Here is a 21,663-nt window from a genome sequence, read left to right on the forward strand (position 1 = left end):
AACAGACAGTAGGCCTACGTTGCTACATAAGTTTACAAAGATAGTGTGCATTATCTCAACTTCTACGATCTTGCTTGCATAAAAACAGAACAATTTTTAATCTGGTTTTATTTTTAAGTTTCAAACACAAAGAAATAAAAAGCTCAACACAATTATTTAATTACACGTGTAAATAAAATGTATTGAATAGCACTGTCGAACAAAGTATTCTCTCAAAGGAATGTTGATGCATAATAAGGTCTTTCAATTTAAAAATTATTTGGTTTTATTTTTAAGTTTCAAACACAAAAAAAGTAAAATATTTGACACAATTATTCAATTATACTTGTAAATAGAATGTATTTAAGAGCACTGTAGAAAAAAGTATTCCCTCAAAGAATGTTGAGGCCTAATCAGGTCTTACACATTGTCCAATAAATAACCTTTTTAATATTAACATAAATAAGTAATATCAACCTTTTTAGACAGGGCAATGGACAGATTTATGTGTGATGAAAAAATGAAAGATGAAAGCCAAAGTGGATCTGCAAAATGTATGAAGACAATTGTATATGACACACGTGCCAATGCCAATTGCATAGCAAGGTATAAAAACAACTTAGGTATAAGGTATAATATGTAACATTTCTGCATTTAAAAACCTAAAAGACTACAACTCTAATTGTTTTGACCACAGAAAAAAGGCTGGAACTCCCAACATAGCATTATTTATAGCTGTTTCGGTAGTCAAATAATAAAATTAAGTTATTTTATACTTGCAGTAACACTTGCAGCTATTTCATTAGGTGGAAACAATGTCACGTGAATAAACATGAACAAACGTAGCGTCAATAAAAGTTGAATACAATTTAATCTTCGGCCATGCTACTTCACGGTGTCCCCATACTATGTTTTTCTGTTATCGTTTTGAATGAGAGACCCCAAGCGGCAGAAATATTATACCCTTACAAGAGACTAATTGCAACCAAAAAAACCTCATCTTCCTCCCCCTTCTTCCTCGGCCCGCTGAAAGCCCTGGTTTTGGTTGGCGACCAGCTGGGCGTAGCGCCCCCCTTGCTTCATCAGCTCTTTGTGGGTTCCCTGCTCCACCACGCTCCCCTCCTCCAGCACCAGGATGTCGTGGGCCCGCTCCACGGCGCTCATCTTGAGGGAGATCAGAAACACCGAGCACGGGCTGTTGGACCGCCCCAGCAGGGCCTGGAAGACCTGAGTGTGGAGGGTGACAAATGATGAGCGTCCAGTGGTCGGAAAATAGCCAGCCAACTAGACGGGGGTTCAGTGCAGGGTGGCTTTGAGCCCGGCAGAGAGGTGGAGCGGTCGCCACGCGCAGGGTAGGATCAGGTTAGTCTTGGATATACAAGGGTATCCTCAAGCCCTGTTCTGAGCTCTAAAAAACAGATTCATTTATAGCGATATTATCATATCGGATAATATATATATATGTATATATAATAAAAAAAAAGACGAGGATTCTTTCAGTTAATTTTTTTGTAAGGGAGGCTTTTTAATATATTATATATATATATATATATAAACTGTATATATACATACATACATACATACCATTTAAAAAAGCCTCCCCTACCAAAAAATGAACTGAGAGAATCCTCGTCTTGATTTTTTTTCCTATTCAAACAAAGTTTTGACAAACATGATGAGTAGTTTTATTATCAGTAGCATTGTTTTCGTAGTACTTTAACCAACCTGATGTTCCGTCTCTGCGTCGAGGTCGCTGGTGGCGTTGTCCAGAACTAGGACCTTGGGCTGCCGGATCAGAGCTCTTGCGATGGCAATCCTCTGCCTCTGGCCGCCCGACACCATGCCCCCCTTCTCACCCGCATCTAGAGAGAGAGAGAGAGAGAGAGAGAGAAGAGAGAGAGAGAGAGAGAGAGAGAGAGAGAGAGAGAGAGAGAGAGAGAGAGAGAGAGAGAGAGAGAGAGAGAGAGAAAGAGAGAGAGAGAGAGAGAGAGAAAGAGAGAGAGAAAGAAAGCGAGAGGAGGGAGGGGGACAAGTTAGAAAGAGGAGGGCAACGATAGAGAGGGAGATAGAGATGGTGTCTTTGAAAAGCTGGAATTTGACGCTTAAAGTGTAAAATAAAGTATTAGACACTTGAGTATCAACCAGTGGGCGTCGAGAAACCTCTCACACAGTCAACAATAAACAACGTTCCTTATTAAAAAAATCCCCAGTAAGTCAGGACTCGTTTTCCGAACCACTTCAAAACACACCAACACTATCTCTGTCTAGCTCAACTGGTAGAGCACAGCCTTACCAGTTCCAGGGTTAGGGGTTTCCCACTGGTCACACCACAGCTAAGAATGTATGCACTCACTTGCTAGTAGGAAGTGTTGGTTAAAAGCTTTCCCCAAATGGCATATATGCTATATTGGCCCCACCTGTTTGATATCCGTTTGGGAAGTTTAGGATTTCGTCATGGATTGCAGCCATCTTGGCGGCTCTGTACATATCATCGTCAGTAGCGTGCTCAAAGCCATATTTGATGTTCTCTGCGATGGAGCGGGCAAACAGAACACACTCCTGGCTCACAACAGCGACCTGGCAAAAAAGACATACAATTATATAAAATAATCATATAGCCACAGCTTGCTATTAGTAAATAAAGATTCCTTCAAGATCGATAGCTTGACTTTACCCCTTGGCCTAACTAATGATAATGTCATCCCATAGTCATATATAGACACTCAGTGTCTATATGCATATCAATCAATCTTAAAGATGAACTATGTCATCATCAAAGTGCTATAAAGTAGGAACACACACACACACAGTATGCGTTATGAGAGGGACAGAGAGAGAGAGAGAGAGAGAGAGAGAGAGGCCATGGCCTGTTGTCCACCTGCAGGAAGAGCACCGAGCTGGGGGGGGGGGGGGGGGGGGAGAGAGAGAGAGAGAGATTATTTATTATGACCGCACCTTGTGATGCTCCTTATAGCTATTGAGGTTCTCTCCGTCCAGCAGGATACTGCCGGCCTGGGGCTGATAGAAGCGCTCCAGCAGCCGAACGCAGGTGGTCTTCCCAGAGCTGTTGGACCCCACCAGGGCCGTGATCTGTCCGGGCTGCAGCTTCAGGGACACATCCTAGGGTGGAGGGAGCAGAGGTTGGTGGGAGGGAGTTAATGGAGAGGAGGGGGTGGAGTGTGAGGAATAGATTGCTGATCTTTTGTCAAGTGAGAAAGTTGAGACTAGTTGATTTGTTGATGTTATAAACAAAAGGGTCTGATCATCAGCTTGATTCTAATCAGTAATTAATCCCAGTTTATTGCTTATGGTTGTGAAAATCAATGAAAAAGTGATCATGCATCTATCATCAAGTAAACAAATCAAACGTTTGATCTTTGTTTGCGATTATCGATGCATCAATCTATTAGTTTGCAAATAGTTTTGAGCATTAGTCCTAAAACAAAGGCAGCAAAACAGACATTTAGACAGACAAACAAGAGTGTGGTATGAAAACACAATACCATGAGCACAGGGGTTGCCTTCCCAGGGTAGGAAAATGTGACGTTCCGGAACTCCACGTGACCTTTCACCCTTTGGGGGTCCCGGGTGCCTATAGGGGGACCCTGGGGATCCCGATCAAGGTACTCAAAAATCTTCTCCGAACCTCCGATGGCTTTCTTAACGTCTGGGTAACAACGCATCACAGCCTGAGACGAGAGAAGAGCTAACATTTAGAGAAATGTACATTGAACTCACAAACTGTTAAATAGACAATATAGTCTGGGAAGATAACACACAGTTTATCTTAACTAATTAAAAAATCCACTGGTTTTGAGTCTCGGTCAAGAACTTACAAGACAAGACACCAACTGGTGGTTTGCAATTTGTGTCTAGACCTAAACAAGTGGTTTATGTCTTGTGTTCCGACCAGAATTGGTGGTTTCTGTTGTGTGTTCTTACGTCCACCGCCGAGGCGAACTGGAGCTCGTAGAGTACGAAGGCGACCAGGTCTCCACTGCTGACCGTGCCCCCGGTGACCAGCGTCCCTCCGTAGTACAGGATGAACACCTTCAGCGCCAGGGTGCTGGTCTGCAGGGGGTTCAAGGACAACAGTACTGTTCAGCCTCTTACCAGACACTTTTATCCAAAGACACTCGCAAACAATTCAGAGACATGACATTACAGAGCAGGGAGGGGGAGGGCATCTGGCCGACAGGTACACTGCTAACAATGGGGATTGAAACCCAGTACCTTTCAACTGGTAGTCCAACACACTAACCACAATACTATTCTGTCTTTCCCCACAGGACAAATATACAAACATATTACTATTATCCTTGCGTATTTTTTTCATTTTTTATCTTAAGAGCTAAAGATTGACCCTCCCAGTGGTTGATCGAAGTTGAAACATAACCAAGTCCAAATTGAAACACAAGACTGGTCAAAGTTAGAACATAGTACTCAAAACCTATTCAAGCCCAGGTTGAAACATATGACTAGTCGATAAAGGGCTCTCGACAGACCCTGAGTTCCTTGTGTTAGCCCTTTCCTCCCGACTCACATTATTGGCCCAGGTGGAGGCGGCGTAGGCGAAGGCTTCCTGTTTGTTCAGGCCGTAGATGACGTCCAGTCGCTCCTCATAGCGCTTGACCTCGCCGTCCTCGTTGGCGAAGCACCGCACTGTCTTCATGTTGGAGAACGTCTCTGTGGCGACCTGGTTGGCCTGGGCAATGCACTCTGCAACCTTTTTAGAGATCGCCTGAAGGGAAAAGAGGAGTGATGAGGCTGAGGAGCATTTAATTTAATTGACAATTTTCATATTTTTAACGATAATACCCGAGTAGTATATTCTTTTAACAAGGAGCATTCACTGTAACTCTCCTACCACAAACTGTTTGCCGAACAGGGATAGGCTACAAATTGTTTTAGTTGCATTCTTATTGTTATTGTTATTGAGGATGTTGATTATGCTGAAGTATTCTTCTTCATTCTTTTTTTTATTTTATTATTATTTTTTAATTCTTGGTAGGCAGTAAGTAAGTAAGTATTGACCCTGTGTTTTGTGTGGGCAGTCGCTTTATCAGCACTTAGAAACACAATTGCAGAACAATAAGACACAGAAATGATGTTGCGAATTGGGTCAGCTTTCCCAAAATAATTAAATGCTAAACCAAAACAAACAAACTCAAACTATGTGAAGTGGACAATCAGAAAAATAATACATGAAATAACAAAACTCAGGGACCCCAGGATAGCGCCCAGAGGCACTCCGTCCCCACCTGATGGAAGGTTCCGGAGCACTCTGGGATGATCCAGAGGATGGGCAGCCCCATGCAGGTGAACAGGGAGATCTGCCACGACTGGCTGAACATGAAGTAGAGGATGAAGACCAGTCGGGCAGTGTACCACATGACCAGACTCAGCTGCTCGCTCAGCGCCTCACTCATGCTGTTGGTATCCGTGGTGATACGCGACACAATTTCCCCTGAAGCCGGACAAATAGTTCAATAGACAGATATAATAGCACACAATTTAAAATTATGTTGCTGAAAGGGCGAAAATATATTCAATATATATATTTTAAATTACAGATGATTGTAAATATAATGATTCTGATTAACCATTCTGAAAAACTAAAACATATGCTAGATAACCATGGAATGATGTGATGTATGAGGATATTTGTTTGCAGACCAAGTCATCGTGTTGGTTTGTTAATTTCCATGGACAGCCACAAGAGAGGGATATGGGGGCCACAGCTTGGTGGTTATTTGTTGAAAAACAATTACATAGAAATATGCGTTCATTTTATAACATTTATCTGATTGTGTTTGCTGTTGGTATTCTGGGCAAATACAGGCCTGGTCATATAGACGATAACATTTAATTGAGCTTTGAACCTGTAAGTCTTAATTTATGTTTTGTTGAAGAGGTCCCCGGAGGATTAACACATTATTTGGGTCATTGGTGTCATTCTTTGGAAGTCCAGGAACAGGGTGGTGGGGGGAGATTACCTGTCTTGTTGGTGTCAAAGAAAGCGATCTCCTGTTTGAGCACGGACTGGAAGACCTTGCCCTGCACTGATGTGTGGATGCAGCTCATGGTGACGTTGTACATGAGGTCACACACAAACTCAAGTACCGCACTGCAGGCAAACAAACAAACAAATGCCAAACATGACTTGAAAACAACTAGAAAGCACTATAAGTAATATTACTGCCAAGTTATTCTGGAATTTTTAGCTTGTTTAGTTCTTTTTAATGAAGTTTTATTGTTATTACATTTTTTTGTGTATGTTATTTTCTTATAAAAATAATTAACATTCATACAGTGTTTGTAATTGTTTACAAACAAGGGCCTTCTGTGGGGGTAATGACAACAAATGTACTACACGGAGGAGAAACCACGGCTGTCCATTTTTTAGAAGATCTTTAGATAAATTATAAATGTTTATATAGATGGTAGCAGTTAGGTGAAGAGCAGTTATTCAGGTGCTGCCTAGTAACAATAAAACCAAAATATGTTTTTGTTGTTTTCTAACTATAAACTTCAACAAAGAAAGGCAGTGTGGTGCGCCTCGCCACGCCTTGAGTCTGATCGAGGCTTAAGTAAGGTGCTTTTTCTTTCGTTTTGATTTACAAAAAATGTGCTTGCTTGTGCTTATAAACAAAACTCCCTTCTACTGTTACACACGTTCAGAGTAGTCGTGCTGAAGTCAGTGAGGTGTCAGATGTAATGAAGCCTTCATGGACATTACAACACTTAAACAGCACAGTTTAAATTAATTGATATTAGCAGACACCTTTCTGAATCACAGGGAATGACAATATAGGTCACTAAGAGGCACATCTGTGTTCATTAATTCTAGGGCCAAAGTCAAAGAAGATCACGCAAGTGCTGATTTGGAGGAAGTCAGTGGCCTTCAGATCCAAACATGGCCCCAGTCCGACTCGGTCCCAGCCGAGCATCAATGTGAAGCTGGTCGCAACTGATTACCAAATTTCGACCAACCAATCGATTCATCATGGTCAAAGATGTTTATAGGAAGGGATCTCACGCTTGACCATAACGGGTCTAAGCTCAACTTTAGACAGTAGACCAAGATAAAATAGAATAATATAAGATAGTATTCAGGACTATTCTGCCTTAGGTAAGCAGTATAGAAGTATACCTGCTAATGGTAATTATTGCCATAATTGTGATGGCATGGGTGAAGGCATCTGGATTCTTTTCATCCATGATCCAGTCTGCCATGTGTCCCGTGTAATGAGGTATCGCCATCTCACCTGAGTGAGACCAAGAGAGACGGATCAGACACAAAACACATCCATCTGACTAGACACGTTTTAGGAACATCTGGCTATCAAACACATCGATCTTTATCGTAATCAAGGAGTCATTGAGTCAATCATGAGTCTTGCTTCCATTCATACTCATCTCCCCCACCTTCATTCTACCGTTTCAATAAAAAATTTGGAATACCATCAATATGTAAAGCACAGGTTTTCAGGAGTCAAGATTGACCTAGCATATGAGGACCTAAACATCACAATAACATGTAGCACCTCTAACACACTTCAATGTTAGATAAAATATGAAGACCAAGTCCTCAGAACGATCACAAACACATTCAGCACCAACACTCTTCCAGATTGACGTACATATGAGGACCTCATCACCACTAACACACATCCACATACCATACGAGGACAGAGTGACCAGCAGCATCACAAACACAAAGCGGCTGGTGTAGGGTCGCATGAAGCCCATCAACTTCTTCAGGGAGGAGGAATTGTTCCCCGACTGGGCATCTGCTTCTTCTTCGCTGCTCCTCTTCTTCTGGAACAGCGAGGACACGTACCTCTCCCAGTACAACCAGGCCACCGCAGTGACGACATAACCGTGCAAAAGCTGCCCCACAAAAACAAAGAGGATCATGGGGTGGTTAATGCATCTAAATGGCTGGAAAGTTGATTTGTTCTTCATGAACAAATGCCCTTTACTTCTGCTGTGACACCCACATTTCGTATCTTGGACTATCAAAGGAAATCTCAGATGTTTTTTTATTATAAAGTTATTTTTTGGACTTATTACCATGACTTTCACTTCAAAAAGCAAGGATTAGAGAAATATATAGTGGTGATAACATGTAGTTTAAGTTTCTGTATTGCTGCCGTTAGATTGATGTAAAACCATTCTACCTCATTGTCTGTGACATTTTAATCCAAGTTTAGTCTCTAAATCGACATTAGATACATTCACATTTGAATCAAAGTTACACTTTTACAACGTTGTATTTGATATGATAATAAACAATAACACAGGAGTTATAAATGCAGAAAAGCGCCTACCCTTTGCCAGGAGTACCAGCTCCATAGCTCCTCTGAGTTGGACCAACCGACCCCCCACAAGAGACTAACATACACTGGGAAATGAAAGCACAGGACCCCGATGGTCTGGCGCCCCTGGAAGCTGCTCATCCACGATTGGCTCCATGACAAGCTGAGGAAGAGCAAGGCGCAGGCTCGAAGGATCCCTCCACCCCACAAAGTGACATATGGGTGGGCGACCAGCAGGGGTGAGAGGGGGGCAGAGCGGATGGACTGCACCACACAAGCATCTACCAGCACGAAGACCGAAGCCGCACCGAAGGAACTACTTTTGGACATCATGCCCTGATGAAGAAAGTGTAGTCAGAGAGTAGAGAAATAATCTGAGAAAGACAGATTGAGAAAGAGAGAGAGGACATGCTTGTGAGATAAAAAAAAAAGAAAGTAAATCGACATCATGTACAAAGTGGATCAAACATTGCCCATAATGAACCATGTTCCCAGAAACGAGTAGGCCTATGCTTTGTTACGATTCGAAACCTAAGCTGACTTTCATTTTCACATAGCAGTTGGCTTGCTAATATAATCGAGTTAACCACTAGATATAGGTGATAATAGCATAATTTAACATTGAAACACGCTCTGCCCAGCTATACAATTACAGAAACATAGTTTGTTGCAATACTAACACCTTACCTTGGCTTTGAATTCGAACCGGAATAGAAGTCAAAAATAGAGTCAAAAATGTCCAACCTGCAATAAGAAAATGATCAGTCATGCAAGTCGGTCCACTTGTTGATAATAATGCATTTCAAAACTGACAAATCCATCAAATACAGAGAATCGACCTACTCACGAGCTGTCGAAGCTTCTTTTGCCTGCCGAGCTGAAAGCGAAAGTAACCTAACATGGAAAGTCCCTGTGCCCGCTGGGCTGATCAAGATGCAGGACGATCCCGCAACCTATCCAAGGCTGGCGGCATTTTGTATTATTTGGTGTGATGGCTACTCCTGAAACTATTACTAAAATGCTAAATTAAACGTGCCTAACTTACCCCTTTCCAAAACGTCTGTGTTGAAAAGCTTTTCAGCTCCAGCACGACACCACGTGGGAAGGAGGGAAATAACAGACTCACAACATTTTAGCTCCCCCTGTTGGTTTACTTAAGGCCAGTTTTCTGCTGGCCTACTATACATCCGTTAACATGTCTGGAATTCGAAATATTGTAAAAAGAAAAAAACCATCAAATTAAAAAGACTACATTCAATTATAATTTCTTATGATAATATAGTTCACAAATTAAATTTCAATGAATAAAACAACTAGGCTATTTTTTAGGATATAAGAGTAACCTGTAACATTTTCTTAGTCCCTATTCGTAATCAAAAATTTATTACAATCTATAAAACTTTAGACTGGACCTTCGTTATCAATTCTTAATCAAACATTGCAGCTTTCTGTTAAGGCACAATGAGACATCTTAGTGTTGTACTGTTTTATAACGCCAATAAATGTCAACATAAAACCTAAGAGCAGACCTTCCTCACAGACCTTGAGTTCCCTGTACACTGGGCCAGTGGGCCAGTTTGTGTATTGAGGTGTTCAAGTTTAAATGTATGTGGTTTAAAGAGTGTGAAGGAAGAGCCGAGGTGTAAAACAACAATTGATGGCCTGGAAGGGAAGTAAATCACAGTGTCAGTGGGAGTATCAAAGTATTTTAAAGTTAGTTAGTTAACACAGGTTCTCATGGTCAAGGGATCATGGCTAAAAAAGGTAAACACTTGTGTGTTTATGTTTATGTGTGTGTGTGTGTGTGTGTGTGTGTGTGTGTGTGTGTGTGTGTGTGTGTGTGTGTGTGTGTGTGTGTGTGTGTGTGTGTGTGTGTGTGTGCGTGCGTGCGTGCGTGCGTGTGTGAGTGTGCATGGGATGGCATATATGCAAACACAGTGCTTTTTCCAACATTTGAATTCAAAAATTGCAGTCAATAACAAGCGTACACAACACCGCCCCCACCAGACCCCCAGGCCCCAGCTCTATTCTTCCCACACAGTGGCAGGAAGTAGTCCTTATATCCGGAGGGCTTCGCTTAAAGAATAGCCGTGCTGGAGGGTGGTGGCGCTGGAAGGTGGAGGGGAGGGGGCACACTCGGTTCCCCACCGGTCACACGGACCGGACCCACTGTGACCGTCACCAGCACCAGGACGGGGGTCCACAGCAGAGCCGGGATTCACAGAAGAAGGAACTGAAACTGCCTGGACAGGCATTGGAACCAGGGAGCGGGGCACGTTGGACCCAACTGGACCGGTGTGGCTGGGACGTGGGCTGGAAGAGTACCGATAAGAAGGAGGTCGATAAAAGGACTGTGTGAGGAGCGAAGGAGCATGAAGGTGGAGGTGGTGGTGGAGGACTCGAGGAGAGTGAGGTGGTTGATGGCGAGGCTGTTGGTGGTGCTGGGACTATGCAGGCTTCATCAAGGTACGTTTATCTTATTCACGCCTGAGGTTTATCTTAGTCAAGATAATTTTCTTTTATTATGTTCATTTTACCTCTCAGCCAATGGTAATCCTTTTGGTGAGAGCTGTTCTCTTCTGACTATCATGTGACCTTGAACTTATTTTAACTAATGACTAAGGTTTTAATAACTTAGTTGTTAGTTAAAGGTTATGGTAACACTATACAAAAAGTGTAAATTAATTGACCATTAACGACGTTTAGTTAATGCAGTTATAAACATTATTTAACGGTTCACTAATCATTGCCCCAAATCTCGATCCTAACCCTAATCATAATTATAACCCCAATGTTACTGTTTTATAACATTTTAAATTAATGTTAATTTATGGTTTATTAAGGTCCTCTTATAGTAAAGTGTTACCAACGTATTTTTCTATGTAATGTGTGGTTCCCAAAATGAACGTATGAGAGTATTTATATGATACTAGACATTTAGAATTTCAGCTCTAAAGTGGTATGTTATAAAGGTATACACGCTCACTCACCTGCCAAGGGGCCAAGGCCCATTGCCTTATTCCATCCCATTCCTCATTGCCATGGCGATGACCTTTAACCTTGATCAAGTCCCGGCCCACTCAGTTTCCTGTTACTATTTGCTGCTTCTGGAAACTTCCTGTTTGTGTCAGGTCCCCTTCCCGTTCCCTTTGGAAGCCAATGTCATTGACCTTTAAGTCTGTAAGCGGTTCTCTCCCTTCACTCACCAGCCCTTTACACAAGATGAGTATTTTAATGTGGGTCATCGACTGCTCAACCAACCGAGGGCTTTTACTTTAAGTGTATATTTGATATATTACAGCTGCACAATTGTATAACTATAGTAATTAGAGCCGTATCTACATGTTTTTGTTTCAAAGTCTATTCAAAGGCGAAACAGAAACTAACTCAACTGTAGCAATGCTATGTTGTATGCTAACTTTTAACATTGACTGCAAACCACACCTCATGATGCTAAGTGTGTGCGCGTGTGTGTGTGTGTCTGTGTGTGTGTGTGTGTGTGTGTGTGTGTGTGTGTGTGTGTGTGTGTGTGTGCGCGCGTGTGTGTGCGCGCGTGTGTTTGTGTGTGTGTGTGTGTGTGTGCGTGTGTGTGTGTGTGTGTGTGTGTGTGTGTGTGTGTGTGTGTGCGCGTGTGGGTGTGTGTGTGGCCCTTCATGTCTGTCCTCGGCCCCCTGGTTTCTCAGCGGCACCTAGTGACCCCTGGGGTCAGTGTCCGGTAAGCAGACACTGCCAGGAGAAGTTTGGGGATGGGACGTGCAACAAAGAGTGTACTGAGCCACGGTGTCTCCTAGACGGCTTGGACTGCCTCAAGGAGAGGGGCAAGTGCAAGTAAAACTCACATCCTCCATCTTGTTCTTCCTCTTCTTTCTGTTCCTATACGTCAGTCTAATGATGAGGGATATTTAATCACGATAACTACTGTTTACGATTTACTATATTTTAACCGTTGTTCATTCATGGTTTTATAATATATGTTTTTCTATAGTTTATCAAAATGTGTTTCCCACCATTCAGCGCATATTTTGTGCGCATATATGCTCATACAGTGCAGCATTTATTGAATCCAGTTAACCTGCATGTCTTGACTCAAATGAACTGAATTCCCCAACATTTAGCATTCTGACATTACCCCTCTATCTCTCCCTCTATCTCTCCCCCATTGCTCTTTTTATTACCCTCTATAACTCTCTCCATTCCTTACTCTCCACCTCTCACTACCTTCCTCACCCACTCCCCCTCTCTCTTCTCCTGTCTCCTTCTTCCTTTCCTCTGTCTACCTATCACTGTCTTCCTCCTCCCCCCCCCCCTCCCCCCCCCCCGCCCTCTCTTCCCTCCACAGTCCGGGTCACATCCAGTACTGCCGGGACCACTACGCCAACTCCCACTGCGAGCAGGGCTGCGATAGCGCCCCCTGTGGCTGGGACGGCAGCGACTGCTTCACCCACCAGACCCCCGTGTGGGCCAAGGGCACCCTGGTGGTCCACTGTACACACGCGGGCCTCCCCCCTCAGCGAGCCGTGTCCTCCAACAGCTCTCTGCTCTGGGCGCTGAGCGTGTTGCTGCGCACGTCGCTCAAGCTGAGGGCCGTGGCCCCGCTGGCCCCCACCAGGGACATCCACGCCCTGGACGCCCCCCAGCTGGCGGAGCTGCTGGAGCAGCCCACCGCTGGGGATGCCGGCGGGTGAGTTGGGTGGTAGCTCCACAAATGTCTTGAATAAGGATGAATATGGTATGATTAAAATAGTGTATCTCTTAAAACCAAAGTATGGTTTTTATCTTCAATTATTCTTTTTATCAAAGATTCACTGCTACTCAAACACCCGACTCTCAAAATGGCCACTAGTCATCCCTACATAGTGTCTAACCTCCAACTGCTAATTGCTAAAGCTTCTGCAAATGCCGTTGTAGGTCTTGTTATAGCCAAACAGACCACAACAGAAAGCCCCTAATGAAACACAAACTGATGTTTAACAAATGGAATTAATTAACCACAACAGAAACACAACAAGGAGGAATAATAAACGAGTAGTGATAACAAATGAGCTGCTGTTTCCAAACCAGTTAGGCTTTGGGCCTAGCTGGCCAGGTGTGCCTGACCACGCTTAGAAGAGCCACCATTTTTGGAGTCCATCACTGAACCCTGGGAATCTATTGTATTCAGTTATTTTTAAGGCTAAACAAATAATTAGCATGAAAAAAAAATTTGGATTCTTTCATGAGCGCCTAACAAGTGAGGGCTTTAAATGTTTATATAGGTGTTAATGTGGGAATTGAACCCACAACCCAGGCACTGAAAATACAATGCTCTATTTGTTAAGCTAGACAGGTTAGTGAAAAAACACTTGGTTATCTTTCATTTTGGATATTATTTAAAAAAATATCGTTCTTAAAATTAAATACTGGGTCATTCCAAAGACATTTTAAAATTCCCAACATACTAGTGACAGTCTATCTAAAAAGGAGCACTTGGAAGTTAAGCTTCTTTCTCAAGGAGGCTTACAGGAAGTCTGAGGACACGGGGAACTGAACCTATAACGCTTATGGTAAGAGATGGATGCCCTATCCACTAGACTAACCCGTCTCCCGCTCAGCCTGGGGCTGGTTATGCTCTTGTCTTGATGATACGACCAAAATGCACCGATTTATTTATTTGGAGATTCTTGAATAAACATATAAACTTTCTCTCTTTAAATCTCTATTTCTCTCTCTCATTCTGTCTCTATGTTATTCTTCTATATGTTTATCTTTACACTCTCCTGTCCATCTACCTCTCTCCTTCTCTCGCTCTCTCCTGCTATGTTTCTATCTCTCCCTCTCTCTCTCCTGCTGTGTCTACCTGTCTTTCTCTCTCCTGCTGTGTGTCTACCTATCTCTCTCTTTCTCCATCTCTCCTGCTGTGTCTGTCTCCCTCTCTCTCCTGCTGTGTGTCTACCTATCTCTCTCTCTCTCTCGCTCTCCTTCTCTCCTGCTGTGTGTCTACCTCTCTCTCCTGCTTTGCGTCTACCTATCTCTCTCTCTCTCTTTCTCTCCTGCTGCGTCTACCTCTCTCTCTCTCTCCCTCTCTTTCTCTTTCTCTCTCCCTCTCTTTCTCTCTCTCTCTCTCTCTCTCACTCACTCCTTCTCTCTCTCTCACTCCTTCTCTCCTGCTGTGAGTCTCTCTCTCTCTCTCTCTCTCTCTCTCTCTCTCTCTCTCTCTCTCTCTCTCTCTCTCTCTCTCTCTCTCTCTCTCTCTCTCTCTCTCTCTCCTCCCCCCCCCCAGCTCGGTGCTCTTCCTGCAGGTGGACAACAGGCCATGCTCCCGCCTCCCTTCCTCCTGCTTCCTGAGTGCGGCCGAGGCGGGGGGCTTCCTGCGAGCCGTGATTTCAAAGCGGCCGCCATCGTTCCCTACGCTCACAGAGCTCAGAGCCGTCATCGATGTGCGGGGCTTCAAGCAGGAAATAGGACCAAGGGAGGAGGAAGTGACGAAGGAAACCAAAGAAGGTACGGGCCAGAGGTTTCGGCTGGCAAGGGGGGAAAGGTTGTGTGTCTGTCTGTCTGTCTGTCTGTCTGTCTGTCTGTCTGTCTGTCTGTCTGTCTGTCTGTCTGTCTCCCCTCGTTGACCTACATTTAACCTGTGGAAAGATCTGAATAAATATTTACCCTTCCACAGCAGACACTGTGTTCCCTGTCAGACGACCTGTTTAATAACTCACAGTTATCATATGCTGTGCTAACAAAAACTGGTAGCCTACACGTGAAACTAGACAGCAGTAAGTCAAGACTGACGCATTAAAGCGCAACCGAAAACTAAAAGCAAACAGCTCCCCCTCTGGTGAAGAATTGGCTGCATAGTTCACAGTTGGAGGTTATATTCTGAGTATTTCTGATTGGTTGAAATAAATCCCACAAATTATGGCAGAACATCTGCCTGTACTGAGATTGAACCTCACTCAGTACAGGCAGTTGCTTGCTGTGTAACTGAAACACCGGCTAAATCGCAGTGTTGTTTACATGTTGACCACCGGTTATCAAGCAATACACCGTCTCCGTCCAGCAGTAGACTCCTCCTCCCCCGCGTGGCTCTGGGTGGTCATCGCCCTCGCGGTGGGCCTGGCGCTGGCCTCGACGCTGGCCGTCCTCCTGGCGGTGAGGCGCTTCAGACGACGGCGGCGGGGCGACCAGCGGTGCCCCGATCGCGAGGGCGGAGGAGGGGTGGGGACCAGACACCGGTCTACGGCGGCCGGCGACACCAGCAGTGGTGGCGGCGGTGGTGACTCCAAGGCCTGGCACCGCCAGCAGCAGCACTCCGGACGCCAGGAGCCCCGCTCGCGCTCCGGGAAGGAGAGAGAGAGGAACGGCTTGAAGAAGAAGAAGAAAGCGAAGGAGCTGGAGAAGAAGAGGAGGAGGGAGCCGTTGGGCGAGGACGCCATGCGTATGATGAGGTGGGTTTGGTTGGTTTTGGGCGTGGGTCGGGGGGATGTTTAGTCTGCTGGGACAATGGCCGTGTCGTAGCGGTAGGGCCGGATGTAGTCCTACACGCCCCCCGCCCGGAGCCTTGACAATGGAGCCCGCAATTAAGACACTCTCGAGGTCTTCCTGTCGTGTGCTAAGAAACCACAACATTTCTTAGTTTCTAGTCAAGAGCTTGCTTTTTCAGGTATGTTATGGAAAGTTGTCTTTTTTGTTTGTTTTGATATAGTCTCACTTGATCATGTCAAGCCATTGTATACTTTGTTATGTTATTCTGCTTCTCTTGGCTGATAGGTTTCCTTACATGAAATGTAAAAACAAATCTCGTCTACCCACAGGCTCCACACATTGCATGTGTGTGGAGTCTTGTAGAGGTCACAGCATTTAAAAAAAAACCTCTGTAAATAGAATCATCGCTGTCTGCTCATTAAAGACAAGCATTGAATCCCATATAGTACTCTATATTAATTTTGTAAAAGCACTGAAGTGTTGTCCTGAAGTGTCTCTACTCATACTAATAAAACACCAGTTCAAGCGCTAGAATGCCTCTTCCACCTGTGTGTTGGTCCCAGGCCGCAGAGGGACCTGGACATAGGGAGTGACACAGACTTCACCCAGAGCTCCATGGAGGACATCAACGCCCGCTGCTCGCGCCGCCAGCAAGAGGCGTCCATCTGCGACCACCGCAGCCAGGAGCAGAAACACTACCGGGCCGGACACACACAGACACCCCGGCCCATGCAGAGTAAGAACACACGCACGCACGCACGCACATAGCTGTAACATGAATTGAATCGCTAACAACGGTCTCACTGTCTCACAGCTCCCCCTAGAGGCTGGAAGAGAAACAACATCCCACCTCCCCTCCTCAGTCCTCCGCAGCAGGTAAAGTAAAATAATGTCATCCGTACATATATATCTATATATATGTTTATATTTAAAAGATGCACTATCATATGAATCCCCAGTATAAGTCAGTATGTGTGTTGTACCTGCAGACGGCCCCGGTGCACTGGTGTGGCCCCGACGGCTCCGTGGTCCTGATCCGGGCGGTGCGCAGCGGTCTGGACCGGGTGGTCCTGGAGCTGCTTCGAGCTGGAGTACCCGTCAACAACACAGACCACACCGGTACTACTGGGTCTCATACTGATAGTGTTCCTTTATTATAGGCCCTAAGAGACAACAGATATGAAACACTGAGGTTTAGTGTGACTTATATCCTCTCTCAATCCTCTCTGTGTCCCTCCTCCGTTCTCTACATCCATTCAACTCATCCCCTCTCTCGCCCTCTCTCTCTCGCCCTCTCTCTCTCTCTCTCTCTCTCTCGCTCTCTCTCTCTCTCTCTCTCGCCTCTCTCTCTCTCTCTCTCTCTCTCTCTCTCTCTCTCTCTCTCTCTCTCTCTCTCTCTCTCTCTCTCTCTCTCAGACCCCCTCATACTTTCTGACTCTGAGCAGAGCTAACAAGCTCCGTCCGTCCCCCTGATCATTTTTCCTTACGTGCCTAATTTACGTACTTTCCTAATTTCCTTGCCTTCTTCTTCTTCAACTCCAGCTCTAATTTTTTCAATATTCCTTGATCTATGTATCGCTTTCACTCTCTCCCCTATCTCTTCATCTCTCCTCTGCCAACTAACATCCTAGCTTCACCTCTGTTGTGTTCATAGTTGTTTCATGACTGATGCCCCCCCCTCTCTCTCCCCCCTCTCTCTCCCCCTCTCTCTCTCTCGGTTTACCCCTACGTCCTCCCCTCCCGCCTTGCTCTCTGTGCCCCCCCCCCCACCCTCCCGGTCCCAGGGCGGTCCGCGCTCCACTGGGCATGCTCCGTGAACCACCTCTCTCTCACCAGGACTCTCATCCGCTACGGGGCGGCGGTGGACCTTCAGGACAACAAGGTCAGACCTCCACCACGGTTCACGTCCTTGTTCTTTAGGCCCCCAAGGCCTCCTGTAGAGGACAGGGGTTTTCAAACCTGCTTCTTTGATTCGAAAAAATAGAAGTCCTTCCCGGTATTAATAAATCGAATATTTCCTTGTTAGTGAAACAATGATTCTTGGATACCACACCCACTAGTCAGCTGGGGTTCAAATCGGTGATGCCATCTGCACTAAGCCAAAGGTCTTAGGATGTCTGATTAGCTGTTAGTTTAAGTTAACTGCTTAAATCCTCCGGCTCCATTAAGGAGTGGAAAGACCTTTTCTTCCTGGATTCTGAATTCTTCCCTGAGCTAAATCTACAAATTAACCAATGTTTCCTCCACTAGGGCGAGACTGCCCTGTTCCTGTCCGCCCTCCACGGTTGCTATGACACCACACGCCTCCTGCTGCTCAACGGGGCCAATCAGGAGCTGCACGACCGCAGGGGCCGTTGTCCAATAGACATGGCCCGAGAGGGCGTGCACCACCAGCTCCTGGAGCTCCTATTGGCCCACCGGGTGCAGCGAGGACCAATCACGGTGGAGCCGGTGAATGACATGCTGTGGGAGGAGCGGGGGCTGATGTACTCCCCGTGGGCGGGGTCGGCCGGGATACCTGGGAGGTCCGCCTCCTTCTCAGGGGTCCTGGGTCACCGAGACATGACCCCACCGCCACAGAGGTAGGAGGTCAAAGGGATTGTCCTCTGCAAGTACACTGCTGGACATGTTAACTGGCCCATAAAGACATAGTGGCTATAGGGGGGGTCACCTCCCAGCAAGAAGGTTTGGGGTTTGAATCCTCATGTCCACAGTATACCTGCAAGCATCCTTGAGCAAGATGTCCAACCACTACCTGCTCCTTAATGATTTCCCTTTCAAAGCCTTTTATAAAATGTCCTCTCTCTCTCAAACGATGTCATTTATTGTAGAAAAACAACGGAGATCTTTGATTCCCCACCTTCTTCCCCAACAGTGATTGGTCGGTTGGCCGCGTGCAGTACCCCTCCCCCCAGAACTGGCGCCCGCAACAGCTCAACCAATCAGCGACGGCGCTGGTCCCCCCGAGGGTGATGGGCCGCTCGCCGCGCCCCATCGCCACCCTGGCGGAGGTGACCTCGGAGGACGAGGACCGAGAGCGGCCCCTGGAGGTCCCCAGAGCCGTGACGCCTCACTTCCTGTCCCCGCAGCCCGCCCCCCGCCAGCGCTCCTTCTCCTGTACCCAGCATGCATTACAGAGGCACTCCAGCGGCCCCCCCCAGCCGGAGCCCAACTACGTGGTGGTGACGGACGGCCGGCCCCCCAATGAGGGGGCGGTGGAGAGGGGGGCGGTGATCCCCCCGCCCCGGGACGTCCCCTCCATCCCGGACCACCCAGCCACCCTGCAGCACAGCCAGCTCCGGGCCAGGACGGAGGCAGCGGTGGTGGGGTTGGGGATGGGGTTGGGGGGCTCGTCAGAGCAGAAGAGCAGATTTGAGGCGCCGGGCAGCCATGCCAACACCACCCAGACGGCCCTGTAGAACCAGCCCTCCTCAACAACACACAGACACTGTTGAGTTCTACCAAACGCTCAGTTGAGGCTGAAAACCAAAATTGACTACCAACTATAGAAGTAGTTCTGACCTGCTATAAGCTATTCCATATTTCCTGTACTGTGCGGGAGGGGGGGCAGACGCATCGGTCGGAGCAAGAAAAACATGAGCTCCCAGGTTTGTCTTGTTCCCAGGCTTCATGTAAACTGCTTGGAGTTGGAAACAAACCAGAAGGATAACAACAGCAGGCTTGGCAAACCCAGTTGAAATTCCTCGTGGTCGCCACTAGTGGGCAGGGTTTCCACAAAAGACACAGATACAACCTTGAAGTTATATGTTTGGGAATTTTTTTAAAGATTAACTACAACGACGTTTAGGCCCACCCAAACCTAGAGTACTTTAACGTCCCTGGACAACGGCCATGAAAATGAAATAATATGAATGTATTTAATTATTTCTGTGTAAAATTTGAGTAATTTAGAATCTCATTACCAGCCCTTATTGTTATGAGCCGGTTTGTGGTTCTGCTTCACTGAGACTTTTTTGGCTTGTAAACATACTTGCAAATCTCTTTCTTATTTTACGTTTAGCACTTTTATTGACCTTCTTTCTTTTATCTCCCATATCTAAAAGTGTAACTTTTTATTATTCGTCAGATTATAAACACTTAAATTGGATATGTTCATGATTTATTCTCAATACAGAAAGATGGAAAGAAAGGAATAACGAAAGGTGATTCAATGGATTAACGATGATCAACTTCCAGATGATGCGAGGTGACATGAGGAGAGGTGACATGAGCTGAGGTGATACGGTGGGAAAGTTGCTATGAGATCGTTCCCGGGCAGGGCAGAGCCAAATGATGTGAATGTATGGCGAGTGGATAGTGCCAGGATTCCCTGGAGAAGGATAACAACGTGTGAAATGAACGTGTGGAGAAGCTACGCCGCCGCCGTGTGGAGAGGATATGCACGCCGCCGCCGTTGGGACTGGGGTTCGATTCCCAGTCTATATATATAATTTTTTCTTCATTATTTTCTGGTATTAATATATCCAATGACTTGTTGATGAATAAGTTGATGACATTTTATAAAAAACGTTAGTTTTTATGTGTCAAAAAGACAAAGTTTTAAAACAGATCTCAAAAATGTTTTGATGATTGTATGGGCATGATGTCACTTCATAGGGCAGAGGGGTAGGCCAATTCCACAAAGCCGGTTTTATCACATAACCGGGCAAATTAACCCAGGGTTTGCGGTAACCCTAGGGTTTCCGTTCCAAAATGAACACGGTATGTTAGTTACTATAGCAACATATGCTCTGAATCAAACCTGGTCGGACCAGGTTTTGTGCAGGTTAAGTTTGGAACATAACCCGGTTTTGGGGATTTAAAGCTGCGTTCACCGCAGATTCCATGTGTTCACAATGGCATGCCCTTTTGATGAGAGCCCTGTTGATACCGGAGCGCCAATTATTCGTGCAATCCACCGGGAGAGATTAATAAGACCACGGCTATATCCAGATTACTTTTTGCTGGAGAGATACAGATTCTCACGCAAATCTTTAATATATTTAAATAGCCTTCTCCACAGTAGCGTGCAGTGAATACATTAACGCCTCGACATGTTTCGATTGGTAGTGATTTTCACCTCTTGATATTGATTTATTTTCATTTTGAAATAAACGACACATCTCTCGCACATCTCAACGCCATCTCTCGTTCGGTTGTTTAGAACTGAAAATCCGGTTCCCAGGACAACATGACATTTTCACTTTCGTTTCCCCATTTCGATCAGGGTTTCCATGATCCATAAATCACTTCTTTATAGGTTTGGCGTGGACGCGCACAACCCTGTGTTGATTGAACTAATGCATAACCGGTGCCGTAGAACCGACAGCTCTGGTTTAGTTGGCACAGGCTCACTCAACCTAGAGTTCAGCGTTAACTCTGTTTGTTAAACGTCCGTTCTTGGAATACCCCCCAGGCCTATGACATTTTCTGTTTTCTATCTAGGCTATATTATTCACTTTCTTTTTCAAAAGTTGTAGTTAATATATAAATCAATGTAACAATGTAAATGATCACAATGGAATTTCTTTGATGAAACAGAAAACATTTGTGAATTAACAACCGCATTCATCTGTGTTTCAAAGTAAATTTTAAGCGTCGATCATTCAACAGAATCTGTGCTTTGACAGCAGATAATTAACCATACAAATGTTGAATTTGAGAAGGCAAGAAAGAAGAAAAACATTATTGGGCAGATAGAAGACTTCATTGTAGTCACTAGTTGTAAGCCAACATGTATTATTTTGGCAGACGGCCAAACAAAAGCTTTGATTGTAGTCATCCAATAAGGGTCTGGCAAAGCATAAAAACGTGGAACTGGGACGAGACGCTTCTGCAGGTTTAGAACCGGAACCACAGGAACCAGAATCTGGGAGGCAGGCAGGAGAAGTGGAGGTGTGGGCAA

General features: G+C 45.3%; 2 protein-coding genes across 7 annotated transcripts; one reads left to right on the top strand and one right to left on the bottom strand.

Moving 5' to 3' along the window:
- Positions 1 to 92: 92 nt before the first annotated feature.
- Positions 93 to 9,405, bottom strand: tap1 (transporter 1, ATP-binding cassette, sub-family B (MDR/TAP)). Of its 5 annotated transcripts, none has more exons than XM_060064477.1 (14): positions 9,148 to 9,405; positions 8,988 to 9,044; positions 8,313 to 8,636; positions 7,662 to 7,872; positions 7,133 to 7,247; positions 5,976 to 6,106; positions 5,241 to 5,446; positions 4,523 to 4,720; positions 3,922 to 4,050; positions 3,483 to 3,668; positions 2,935 to 3,099; positions 2,397 to 2,556; positions 1,705 to 1,841; positions 93 to 1,206 (listed from the first exon to the last, which is right to left on the bottom strand). In XM_060064477.1, exons 3-14 carry the CDS (start codon positions 8,631 to 8,633, stop codon positions 976 to 978), a joined length of 2,190 nt encoding a protein of 729 aa, XP_059920460.1. In that variant the 5' UTR covers positions 8,634 to 8,636; positions 8,988 to 9,044; positions 9,148 to 9,405; the 3' UTR covers positions 93 to 975. The 5 variants fall into 5 exon arrangements, with proteins under 5 accessions (XP_059920460.1, XP_059920459.1, XP_059920461.1 ...); XM_060064476.1 differs by having other exon boundaries at positions 9,144 to 9,405; XM_060064478.1 differs by having other exon boundaries at positions 8,313 to 8,674; positions 9,144 to 9,405.
- Positions 9,406 to 10,371: 966 nt separating this feature from the next.
- notchl (notch receptor, like) lies at positions 10,372 to 19,866 on the top strand. 2 transcript variants are annotated; one of them, XM_060064471.1, is made up of 11 exons: positions 10,372 to 10,766; positions 11,984 to 12,128; positions 12,640 to 12,981; positions 14,560 to 14,780; positions 15,334 to 15,721; positions 16,322 to 16,494; positions 16,573 to 16,634; positions 16,748 to 16,877; positions 17,543 to 17,640; positions 18,009 to 18,340; positions 18,634 to 19,866. In XM_060064471.1, the coding sequence occupies exons 1-11, from the start codon at positions 10,673 to 10,675 to the stop codon at positions 19,175 to 19,177; spliced, it is 2,529 nt and encodes an 842-aa protein (XP_059920454.1). In that variant the 5' UTR covers positions 10,372 to 10,672; the 3' UTR covers positions 19,178 to 19,866. The 2 variants fall into 2 exon arrangements, with proteins under 2 accessions (XP_059920454.1, XP_059920455.1); XM_060064472.1 differs by having other exon boundaries at positions 10,374 to 10,766; positions 15,337 to 15,721.
- Positions 19,867 to 21,663: the final 1,797 nt, after the last annotated feature.

Source organism: Gadus macrocephalus, chromosome 11 (assembly GCF_031168955.1).
Source record: "Gadus macrocephalus chromosome 11, ASM3116895v1".
NCBI classification, from domain to species: domain Eukaryota; kingdom Metazoa; phylum Chordata; class Actinopteri; order Gadiformes; family Gadidae; genus Gadus; species Gadus macrocephalus.

What these genes read in the sequence shown, in the direction of transcription:
- notchl (XM_060064471.1), top strand. Translation starts at nt 10,673, where the DNA reads ATGAAGGTGGAGGTGGTGGTGGAGGACTCGAGGAGAGTGAGGTGGTTG. An exon ending in TCCTCAGTCCTCCGCAGCAG is followed by an intron (nt 16,635 to 16,747) that starts GTAAAGTAAAAT and finishes TTGTACCTGCAG; the next exon opens with ACGGCCCCGGTGCACTGGTG. An exon ending in CAACAACACAGACCACACCG is followed by an intron (nt 16,878 to 17,542) that starts GTACTACTGGGT and finishes TCCCGGTCCCAG; the next exon opens with GGCGGTCCGCGCTCCACTGG.
- tap1 (XM_060064474.1), bottom strand. Translation starts at nt 9,201, where the DNA reads ATGTTAGGTTACTTTCGCTTTCAGCTCGGCAGGCAAAAGAAGCTTCGA. An exon ending in AAAAGAAGCTTCGACAGCTC is followed by an intron (nt 8,637 to 9,147) that starts GTGAGTAGGTCG and finishes TTTCTTCATCAG; the next exon opens with GGCATGATGTCCAAAAGTAG. An exon ending in AGGCAACCCCTGTGCTCATG is followed by an intron (nt 3,100 to 3,482) that starts GTATTGTGTTTT and finishes CCTCCACCCTAG; the next exon opens with GATGTGTCCCTGAAGCTGCA.